General features: G+C 44.7%; 1 protein-coding gene across 1 annotated transcript in view; it reads left to right on the top strand.

Annotated features, from left to right (window-relative positions):
• Positions 1–311: 311 nt before the first annotated feature.
• Positions 312–11,945, top strand: part of LOC109297543 (nucleoside diphosphate kinase A-like) — a 17,822-nt gene continuing 6,188 nt past the window's right edge. The window contains exons 1-5 of the mRNA XM_019517364.1: positions 312–1,372; positions 3,325–3,528; positions 10,131–10,263; positions 10,690–10,791; positions 10,973–11,085. Of these exons, the coding sequence (XP_019372909.1) occupies positions 10,135–10,263; positions 10,690–10,791; positions 10,973–11,085 (344 nt within the window). The 5' untranslated portion in view covers positions 312–1,372; positions 3,325–3,528; positions 10,131–10,134. The remainder of the gene's footprint in view (positions 1,373–3,324; positions 3,529–10,130; positions 10,264–10,689; positions 10,792–10,972; positions 11,086–11,945) is intronic.

Below are 11,945 nucleotides of genomic sequence, written 5' to 3'. Positions count from 1 at the left end.
GTGACGTCGTGGAATTCTGAGACAGCCCGGGCGATTGTGACGCAACCGAGCCCTGCGGGCCCCGCCCCCCGCCTGGAGAATTCATTGGAGGCGCAGGGACTTGTTTGGGATGAAGTCACCGGCAGACCTGGGACTAGATTTGAGGGCTCACGGCTCCCAGACCAGTGCTGCGCCCGTGGGACTTGGCCGGCCTCTGAGCACAAAAAGCCCGACTTCTTCCTGGGGTGTAACTGAGGGATGGGAATGGCCCAGTCCCGGGATCTCCTGAGCATATAGGGACAACATTTCATAGAAGCAGGACGCTGGCTGCTGTGATGGCAGGTTAGGGGGTTAGGTGTGTGCCGTCAGGGTTGACGGTCCTCTTATGCAGAGGTTAGAATGGATGATGGTTTGTATGGGAGGGTTTGGATAGATGACCTCAGGAAGTCCCTTCCAGTCCTGTGTCTCTGTGACGCAGTTATCGTGTGCAAGAGTGGGTGACTACGCCTGAAAGCTTGCTGAGAACTTTTTTCCAACTACTCAGTTGGTCTAATAAAAGATCTCACAGCTGCTCAACGGACCTTGCCTGCCAGAGTGGGATTAGGGAAGAACATGCTTTAAAAAGGCAAAAATGAGTGGAGCAGTGAAATTCTACCACCGGCAATTGTGTGATTTTTCCACTGGAGAGCAGCAGAAGCTCACATTACGCTTTCCTTTGTTTGGACTTGTCCAGAGGCAGTTACTGAACTTAAAATGTGTCTGCATGGTTCGTTTAAATCCACCGAGCTGGTGCGACTGCAGAGAGGGAAACTACAGGAGGTGCAAGGTTGAAAAGGGTTTGGCCAAGTGTTTTAAAGATGTAGAAGAGTTATGTTCCTTAAGCCGGTACCACATACAAGTATGGCCAGCCAAAAAAAGGGAGCCTGAGAGTGAATTACGAAGTACAGGGGCACGCAGCTGACCTGTTTACTAGTCCAAACTGCAGAAAACAAGATGACATTTTCAGTTGTAATCCCATTTTAGGCCTAATTTGGCATGTTTTTAATACAGCAAACTTTCATTTAAACCACTGGATCACACCCTTGAATACATACCAGAAATGGTCTTTCTTTAGTCTTTGTCCCTGGAGAGAGCACCTGCAGCTGTCATATGTTTCCCCGCCTTTGCTATTTCCTTGGCAAGGGACTGTTGCGAGGAGCTGACTTCCAGGATTTCTCTCATCTTTCAAGTGACTGTTTTACTCATTGCACAGCTGTTCAAACCCGTGGTGACACCCACTTCTCATGGATCTTCTACATGGCTTCACTAAACCTTGCAGGGATGTCACTGATGGCAAAGTGGCTCCATTACGCCATCATCCAGACAGTCTTGAAGAGGCACCTTCCTGACTGAGGTGGGGTTTAAACTTCATCCTTGCAACCTTATACAGAAGAAGCATTTCCTTTTTCACAAGGGAATTGTAAGCAAACTGAGATGGCTCTAAGGTGAGAAGGTTGATAAGTTTGAGTTTCTCTAAGTAGGATTTTACTGACAGTTATTTTCACCAAATAATGCAAATGCAGAAGTTCCAGACACATTTGTACCGGCAGACAGCAAAACTGGGTCACAGTGCTTTGCTGAAAGCCATCAAAGGAGGGGGCTCTCTAAGGACCATCTGTTCGACATCAGCTGTGTTAGTAGACACAGAACAGAGTGGCTTTCTTTCATATTGCTGTGGTAGTCCACTAGGACTCCAATCCAGCCAGGGATTCCCCGGGAACCTACAAGCTAGGGGGAAGGCTTTAATAGGCTATGGTTTGTTGACTGTATTATTTCCAGTCTGATGATGTTTCCGTACATGGATCGGCACATTTAGAAAAACTGTAATCTGAAAGCATGTGTTGCAAGGGGACTTGTGTAGGTGCTCATCGTACCCTGTCTACTGGCCTGTCATTCTGCTCCTATTTTGTCATATGCACCTTTGAATTGGTTGTGGCCAGGAAGCTGATCATTAGAAACAGAAAAAGATGTTTCCAGCCACAGCTATGGGATGCATAGCCTTGTTGCTTGCTAAGACGTTAAGGAATTTTTATAAATGATCACCCTAGGTCGTGTCTACGGGTGCATTTACACTGACTTAAATTTACTGCGCAGTAAGCTACTAGAGGCACATTTAGTCACTGTATGTGGACTGATTTGGGACTAAAATTAGTCCCAAGTCAGTCCACACGCACAGTGTTACTGCGCAGTAAGGCATCTACAATTTACTGGTAAATTTGATACCTGCATGATGCAGGTATCAAATTTACATTCAAGTCAGTATAAGTCACCATATGTACTGTGCAGTACAGGCGTGCACGTGTAGACACATACCTATACTGCGCAGTAAATGCGCACGTGTAGATGTGCCCCTAGTTAACTAATTAAGGAGTAGGAGGCACCCTGCCTGTTACTCTGAGATGCTAGGTGGTGTCCAATAAAGGAAAAAGTACAATTCATGCCCTTAGGAATTAATACCTGATAAAATGACAGTTTGCCAGGTAGTAATACAAAATCTTCTCTATCCCTAGAAATGACAGTTTGTTTGAAAAGTAAATAGATTTGAAAAAAAATACTGCAGAAGGAAATTAGGCCTCAAATGAGCTTGGGATGAAATTTTAACTGGGACATTACCCAGAGGAGATTATTTTAGTTCAAATCAAATACACCCTAGATGAGAGGGTGTGGTTATGGTAACCAAATCATCATCATGCAAAGCTGGTGCAGCTATACATCACAGCTCTCACAGTCTAATTATAAAGAGAAATATAAACTAAGCTATGAAGTTTGGAACCAGACAGCAATTTTACCCTTGCCTAGGGTTACAGATATATAGGGTTTTAGCTCATACCATTATAAAGTTGGGACCAGAGCCACGAATTTAGGGTCCAGACCTGCAATGTCCTAAGTATTTTTCAGGTGTCCACATTCATGGCTTTGGGTTAGGTCTGTCTTGAAAAACCTCAGGTGGTTTACAAACACGCTGGACTCAATCAGCCGTTCACTGTTGTATAGCAGAGACATCTTCACACTACAGCTGTAGGTTCTGTACATTTATTGAGCATCCCACCAATCCTTCTTTTATCCGTTCATTTCCCATTAAGAGCTTGCTGGCATATTATAACTGGCTAAAGGTTTGTAAGGGCTTTCCTATTTGAAAAGACATATTGATTCTGTTAAGAGGCAGACTGAAAATAAAAGTAACATTGTGATGATGAGGTATCTGTGGAGGACAGTTTTTTTCACATGACTGTTGAGTGTTTGCCAATTTAATAAAAAATAAAGATCATTTCCATCTCTATTCTGCCTTTTCTGTGATGAGCACAGGAATCCTAACCCATCACTATAGCCGAAGATGAGATTGAGTTAAAAACAACTCAGAAGCTAAAAATCAAGACTTGAATCAACATTTATTACTGAGCTGTGTGGAACAATGACTTTTTTGGACTTACATGGGGGAGAAAAGCCCCTGACCAAAGACTTGATGCTGCAAACCAAATGTCTGTAATGCCTCAAAACTACAGAAAAATGGTGTGCAGATAGTTTTAAAACATCCCCAGAGAACTTAATGGTGTAGACATGATGATTGATTGGTTTGATTTTGATTGATTGATCAATTGATTATAAGCACAACGACAATATGCTAGTTATTTTCTGTACACGTTTTGAGCGAAGGTCGCTGCTCCAAGGAGATCAGAGACCAAAATGTGCCATTTAAATGTCTTTCCTGCTGGTGCTGATGTCTCTGAATCTCATTTGTATTGATCAATAAGTAACTAGTGACAGGCACTGACAGCAAATCATGTAGGATGTGGACTAACAAGTCACTTACTACAAAGTAAATTACTACAGAGTAAATTTACAGGTACAGGAGTCACTCCTCTTAGTTACCCTCTGAAAATAAGTAACTGTATAAAGTATAAGTGTTTTCCCAATCATTTCCCCCGGTGCAGCTGTTTGTTTAATGCAAACTGACTCCATTCACCACCTCGTGGGCAGGTGCTCTAATAGCACCTAGTACTGGCCACTCCCTTCAGAGAAACGAACCTGGGTCTGTTCCTTACTACACAGGAAAATCCAGCATCAGTTACTCCATAGTAATTGTGTCACAAGTCCACATTCTGCTTTTTGGATCATTCTTGAAAGCAGTAAATGCTTTCATACCCTTCGGAGTATCACTTGTCTGCAGGTAGAAGCTATTTTAGTTTATGGGCTATAGCATCCCCGGGAGCCATTTATAATTTAACTGACTGGCCTTTTTTAATAAAATGACTTGTCATATTTAAGCTGTCCTCCTAAAGCAGAAATTCTCCACTGGTGCATGTCTGATTTTACAAACTCGCCAGGTTATGGAGCTGGATGCACTTATCCCTTGGTTATGACTATCAAAACAGGTACTTAAAAGTTGGGATTTTGTATACAGGAGAGGAAAAAAATAAATTCCCTGGCAGGGAATTATTGAAATGTTGGGAACAAAGAGCAGAAACCTCAGAGAGGGAGTTTCCCTGGCGTTTCCACTGCGAATGAATTAGTACCGTGGAAAAATTAGAGGATATAGGCACACAAGAAAAATCTTATGGGACATAGATTTCATAGACATTAGGGCTGTAGATTGTCAGGGCCGGCTGACTTGAAGGTGTCCAGCTTCTCAAGATGTTCCTTCACGAGGTCAGCTTTGATGGAGGGCAGGGGATCTCCCTCACCTGGACCTCCCTGGCCCATAGCGGGCATGGGTGTCCCATGGGACTGATGAAAGACTGACGCAAAGTACCCATTTAATAGGTTGGCTTTTTCCTGGGCGTCAGTTGTCAGTTGTTCCATCTGGTTCAGCAGGGGTCCAATGTTGCCCTTGCTTTTCCTCCTGCTCCCCACATATCTGAAAAAGGAGTTTTTATTGCCCTTGATGCTTGAAGCTAGTTGGAGTTCAGTTGCAGCCTTGGCTTTCCTGGTTTGCTCCCTGCAGGTCCGGACCAGTGCAGAATAATCCTCCTTGGAGGTGGATCCCATCCTCCATCCTTTGTAGGCCTTTCTTTTTAGCCTCAGGAGGTCTGCTAGGTCCCTGGAGAGCCATGGGGGCTGCTGTGTCCTCTTGCTGCCTTTCCTCTGAGATGGAAAAGACTTAGCTTGTGCATTGAGGATCGCTCCCTTGAGGAGCAACCACTGTTCCTGAGCTCCCCTCCCCCTGGGGTCGTGGTCCCATAGGGCCTCACCGACAAGCCTCCTGAGCTTGTCAAAGTCGGCTTTCCTGAAATCAAGGACTTCCGTGTTGCTGACTGACTTGCCAGCTTTATGGCGGATGGTGAAGGTGATCAGCTCGTGGTCGCTGTCACCCAGCTTCCCATCGATCACTAGGTCGCCGATTAGGTCATCCCCCAGTAGCCAGTACCAGGTCGAGCAGCGCTTTGCCTCTCGTTGGCCCATAAACTTCTTGAGTCAGGTAGAGGTCATTCATGCACGAGAGGAAGCTTTGCGACCGCTCGGATTTTGCTGAGTGATCCTCCCTCGAGAAGTCCGGGTAATTGAAGTCACCCATGACAACCATGGTCCTGGAGCATGCGGCCTCAGCCAGGTCCCGGGCGAACTCTTGGTCAAGCTCAGGACTTTGGGTGGGAGGTCTGTAGTAGACTCCCACCGTTGTGTCCCCTGTGCTGTGTTCCCCGCGGATTTTAACCCAGAGGGCCTCCACTCGTCCACCCTGCGCACCAACATCAGCTTGCAGGGACAGGTAGCTTTCCTTAACGTAGAGAGCTACAACCCCGCCCCTTTTATCTACACAATCCCTCCTGTACAGGGTATAGCCGTCTATACCCAAGGTCCAGTCATGGGTGGAGTCCTTTACATTAGTAAAGGGAGAGTAGAAAGTAAGTAAGAGAAGTAATCAGATAGAGCTAAAGGTCAAATGAAAGAAAGATCAAAGACATCAACCAGAAAAATAAAAAGGAACCAGGAAATAACCCAGTTAGAGGGTTAGAAAAGTAAAGGTAGAAAGCCACAATATAAACAGTTATAGGAAAGAGTCAGGGAAAAGATCAGGACGGAGACCAGAGTGCAAACATTATGCAATCGGGAAGAGAGATTATAAAATGGAGCACAGAGAGGACAAACTGAAGCAAGAGCTAAATATACAAGTCACAAGTAAACATGATGGTATAAAATTGTATGCCTTACTGTTTCATTTTGGCAATGCTGAGATCCGAGACACTGTACACTAAACAATTCTTTATTATAGACTGTAGAGCGCAACCCAAGTGCCTTGCTGTTGAGAGTCAGTCTAATTCCACAGGGCTCTGTTTTTCAACCTCATTTTCTTCCCACAGGGGAACTGCTGCTGAATGAACCGTTCTTCTTCCCTTCAACAAGCTCAGGAGAACTGTGCCGTAGCAAGAGGGAGGGGGTGAGCGGGGCAGTCGCCCCAGGCGCTGCGCCCACGGGGCGCCAACAGGCACTGCCCAGCCGGGGCGGGGTGCAGGATGGAGCTGCAAACGGCTCATTTGCGGGCAAGCACGGGGGGGCCTGTGCCTCCCGGATCTGTGTGCAGGGTGAAGGCAGGCTGCCACTGCAGGCTTGCCCCGGGCACCAAACTTCCCTGCTATGGTACGGAGGCATCATAATTATTTCCTTCTGAGAGCTAGCAATGCTGACAGTAATACTGTGCAGATTACCATCATCTATATTGGTATAATCACAAAAATGCTTAACAAGGGGTTGTTAACAGGTTAAAAAGAAACGTTACGGGAACAGAGGACTGGAGGGGTTGCAGGCAGCCTTTTCCCCAACACTCCTAAAAATCATTCCGTATCTTCACATTATCCTGCAACTATAAAGCACAAATCCAGAAGCCCCGAGGACACGCTGCAACATGCCACAGATGAAAAGCAAAGTATACAAGGGCACTGCCAATACCCTGCCACTGCAATGGCAGAGAAATAATTGGTAATATATGCTTGGAGAATCCTAGAAAGAGAACTATATCCCATGCTTCCAAAGTAGCTGCAACAAGGGATGCACGCAAAACGTTGGAAGTGTAGTCCCAGAGATCTCTGTTGAAAATGTGGTCCCAAACGTCACATCTGAAGTACAGAATGCCTTGGACTGTTTATGGGGAGGAGAATACACTTCTCGGTGTTAAATTTCTATGTCCTACTGCAGGAACTGACATGTCAGATATTTAACTGTCCATTGGGCTTCCGTTATTTTGAATTCATGACTCAGGGTTTACCAAGACCACCAGCAACACAGGGGTCATGAACTTCTTTTGCATCTTAAACAAATTCATTGACTTAATAAGCTTATGCACTAATAAGGGAAGGCAGACGCTCAAGTAAGGCAATTTTCAGAATATATCAGTTGTCACCTACTGTTTTTTGGTGACAGTAGAATAGATAGTAGAGGAGCAGACACGTGCTTGTAAAAAAACGCATACTGTTTGGCCTACTTATTGCAAATCTTGTTACACTTGGTGAGGAGACGGGTTGGTTAAAACGTCATCAGTAAGAGCTTGACAAAGAACCATAGCTATTTTTACAGGCATCTAACCCACAAGTTCAGGGAGAAAAGCTTAACATGTGACCCAAGCATATGTAAAGACTCCAACTTCACGGGGCAAACAGAAGCAAAAATAATAAAAAGCCATCACAATATGTATGATTTTGAGGGCCCAACTTGTAAGTTTTGTGCTCTCAGAGTTAGCAGTCCTGGGATACCTTAAAATGGGACTACCTTTGGACTGGCACGAATGGGCAATAAGGACTTGATGACAATGATCTTCTGAAGATACTTTTTCTATTTATTTGCTGTCTCTGGATACACTTCCTTTTTTTAAAGATGGCTGGCCTAGTTACATATGCTAAATACGCTCTGCACAAAGGGTACTGGAAGATCTCAAATCACTTCAGTAGCAGCAAACAACTAGCTCACCAGAGCCAGCCCTCCCCTGCCCCAGATTTAGATTGTCAGACAAGCAGTCTACTCCCAGCCCTGCTTTGTATTTGCTTTGCTTTCCTAGCATGTCTCTCTCCCCTCCCCTTCTTCATCTTTTGTATTCTAATTTCTCTCTCCTTGTACTCTGCTTTCTGCACCTGCTTGCACAGCATCTGATGTAGTGAACTTGGTTCACAAAGGCTTGTGTTCTCTCTCTCTCTCTATATATATATCTATATATATAGATATATCTATATAGCTATATAGATATATCTATATCGATATAGACATATAGATATATCTTATTTAGTCCATAAAGGTGTAGATCTACCCTTCAGACTAAACAGCTAACTATGCTTATATTATGTGCAGCCATGAGTGAAGCACAAGGGACAAATCCTAAATAACATCGGGCTAATTACACAACCATAGACTATTTAATCCCATGTAAGTGAACACATGAGGTTAATCCTTTGAGGGGCTCCACAAAGATTAAGAAGAAACATGGCCCTTATGTAGAAAGGCTTAGTCCTTAGTAAAATGATTGTAGCATCCCCGGGGGGAGGAGGGGAAGGGGGCAGGAGGAGCAAGAAGGGGTGGCAGAAGCAATTCTAGAATGAGTGCTGCTTCTCCCTTTCTTGAGCGATGCAGGACAGGGTGGGAGGGCAGGACATCGCTTATTTTGGCAGATCAAAACCTGGGGCAGGGCAGGGAGGGGTCTAGCGAGCTAGTTGTTTGCTGCTACTGGAATGACTTGAGACCCTCCAGCACGCCCTTGGCACAAAGCATATTGAGTGACCTGTGCCAGGGGAAGGCCTCCTCGCAGATACCCAGGGCCAGTCCCTGACCCTCAGTGCCTCAGTTTACCAGCCTGTCAAAGAGGAATCTTGTAACTGAACAGCCCATGCTTCGTGTCCCTACCACACCTCCGCAAGGCAGGGGCTGTGGTGGGGGTTGGCAGAAGGCTCCCCCCAGCACCTACAGCCCTCACAGGAAATGCTCCCCTAGAAAGATGCCCAGCTTGGACTGAAACTAGCCTGGACTGCACAGGACCTCCCCATGGGTGGGTTGGATCAGGCCTGGCGTGACCTGGGGCACTGGGCGAGTGGCCAGGAGCAGGCTTAGCACTGGGTGGCAGCTGGGCAGCGATGTCATAACCACCAGCATCCCCGACCCTGCGGCTGCAGCCAGGCAGGTGGGAGCTTACTGAGGAATGTGGGGGTCTATGGGGAATTTGGGAAGGCTAGAAGGGGATGGGGCAGCTGCCGTGGGATCAGGATTCATAGGAGGGTTCATGTCTTTGTCAGCTTTTCACTGCCGGTTCCGATTTGCAACGGGATGATCAGGCCGATTCCCTTCCAGCCGCTCCTTCCTTAATAGCAAAGGAGCTTGCAAGTGACTGTGTGTGACGCTTTCTATTTCTAAACCGATCAGATAGGAAGGAACAAGGACAATGTTACGTTTGTATCATACAGGTCAGCGGTGTTGTGAACCAAGCTGACTCCTTGTAGGCCGCCGTGCAGTGATCAGGGGCTGTGTCTCTGACACGATCCCTGGGGGGATCTGTTGTAACACTCATTCTTCCTTCCACACACATCTGCCTGATGTGCATCCTTAGGTAGCGTCAGAGAGATGTTGTAGCACTAATGGTGCAGAAATGATGTGAGAGGTGAGGATTTCTCAGGGTGCTACCTTTTATTGGGCCAACTCTGTAGTTGGGATAGAGTGACAAGCTTTCAACTGCAAGACATTTTTCCAAACTCTATCCCAACTACCGAGTTGGTCCAAGAAAAGATAGCACCTTATGAAATCTGTGCATCATCAGAACACCAGTTTGCTGTAGACAGTTAATTATAAATCAAAGAAATGCATGCAAAAATATTTCAGGGAGTTGTATCCTAAACTGAAGGCACCAACGTGGCAATATGTAGCTTGGAGTACACCTGTGCCAGAATCTGTAGTCTTCTTTTATTTTAAATCTTCACATTCTTAATAGCTCCTAGCTGCCTTTCTCTCTGCCTATAGCTGTGCCTGGGTTAAACTGCCTTTTCTAGTCAGTGCAGCATATGGTTGAATCGTTTTGAATAGGTGAATTATTCTGAGCTAAAATTAAGCTGAATTAGGCTGTGCCAGATTGTAGCTGTGTAGACTTCTGTTGTGGCTGCATTTGTGTCCTGCTTACAGAATACGGAGTCTTTTTTTCTCTATTGTAGGACAATGGCCTCCGTTTCAGAGCGCACTTTCATTGCTATCAAACCTGATGGAGTCCAGCGGGGACTGGTGGGAGAAATTATCAAGAGATTTGAACAGAAAGGATTCAGACTGGTGGCCCTGAAATTACTGCATGTAAATGTCCCTCGTATATTTGTTCTTTGTATATATAGTGTATTCCAGGGACAAGCCTGTTGTCAAATGATCAAATTCTGATGTATCAGGTTATTTTTTGAGAGTTTGTCATTCCCAGCTATATCTAAATGGATGAGACAGTCTGAGCAACCTAATTTTAGTCTGAAGGTACTATTCTTACAGATGCATCCTACATTTATTAACATCTATGGCAAAAATAGGTTTCTCCAAATAAATTAGACATGGTTAGAGCACTCTTGCTAAACTAAACGCTACACTGAAATACAAAATCTTCATTTTAAATTGATGTCAGTCAAGTGACACTTTTACAATGCTGCATGCTTGAGGATTAAGAGGGCTCTGTTAATCTCTTGCATTTAAATATGCTTTCACTAAGCTTGTCTTTTTTTTATCCATTTTGTTCAGGCATCAGAAGACCTTCTCAAAGAACACTACATTGACCTGAAAGATCGGCCGTTCTATGCTGGTTTGGTTGAATATATGCACTCTGGACCTGTTGTAGCTATGGTGAGTTTTTGAAAATGAAAACTGCAAAAGAGAAAACGACATGGTTGAGATGATCTGTTCTTATTCATAAAGTTGTTGGCCTAGCGTATTAAATTTATAGCATATTAAATAACACATTACTGACTGCTGTCATGTTAGTTACAATTTGGATTTTGTAAATCTCACTGGATTTTTCTTTAAGGTATGGGAAGGTCTTAATGTCATTAAGACTGGCAGAGTGATGCTGGGGGAAACAAATCCAGCAGATTCTAAGCCCGGCACTATCCGTGGTGACTTCTGCGTTCAAATTGGCAGGTATGTTTTGAAATTCTGGTCGTATCAACACTAAGCCAGCTTGTAAATCATATGCTTGCCTGTTTGAGAAGTTCTTCTGATAACGAGTGCTGTTGCAAATGCTAGATTCTGTTGTAACTACTAGAAGAAAGTAAGCCGCAAGAATGCAAGTACTGGCATTTGATCAGCCTTGTAGTAACCAGATCCCAAGTCCTTTCTATCGCACCAGTTTTTAATTAGGCCTCATATTTTAGTATTAATCCAGCCCTACTTGTAACAATTAATAAGCTCTCTGAATCATGATTTGCCTTTTGGTTCCTCATTATAAGCTGTCCTGCTAAATAGGAATAGGCATTTTAATGTTATATATATTGTTAAAGTTCTGATTCATAAATGCATACGGTGAGGATGAAAACCTTTGAGAGGCAAATGTAATTTCTAAATCCTCAAAGACCTCTAAGTGCGTTCAAATCCCAGTCCTACAGAAAGAAATGTGGGAAGACCCATAGAACTGGAACCGAAAGATGAAAACAGATGTGGCTTTTCTTCTTTCTTTTCCACTATCGAAAGTGGAAAGAGAAGAAACTTGATAGAAACTAGACGTGAATATGCAGTGTGATTTTCTGGTTACTAGGGCTGTGCGAAGCTTTGGGTGGTGATTCGATTCGGAGGAGATTTGGCCCGATTCCCTGGCCAAATCTCTGAATCCAAATCAAATCAGGGGACCAAATGTAAAGGTCTGAATTGATTCAATGATCTCCAAATCTTTGGCAAAGATTCGGAGAGTGTTGATGATTGGGGCAGTCCCCGGTGGCTGCAGCAGGGAGCTACAGCCGACTCTGAGCTGGTAAGTACTAGAGGCAGGGGAGAGGGGACCCCTG

Source organism: Gavialis gangeticus, unplaced genomic scaffold, assembly GCF_001723915.1.
Source record: "Gavialis gangeticus isolate Ggan-Ray unplaced genomic scaffold, GavGan_comp1, whole genome shotgun sequence".
Classification (NCBI taxonomy): Eukaryota; Metazoa; Chordata; order Crocodylia; family Gavialidae; genus Gavialis; species Gavialis gangeticus.
This window is presented reverse-complemented; position numbering and strand designations above follow the sequence as displayed.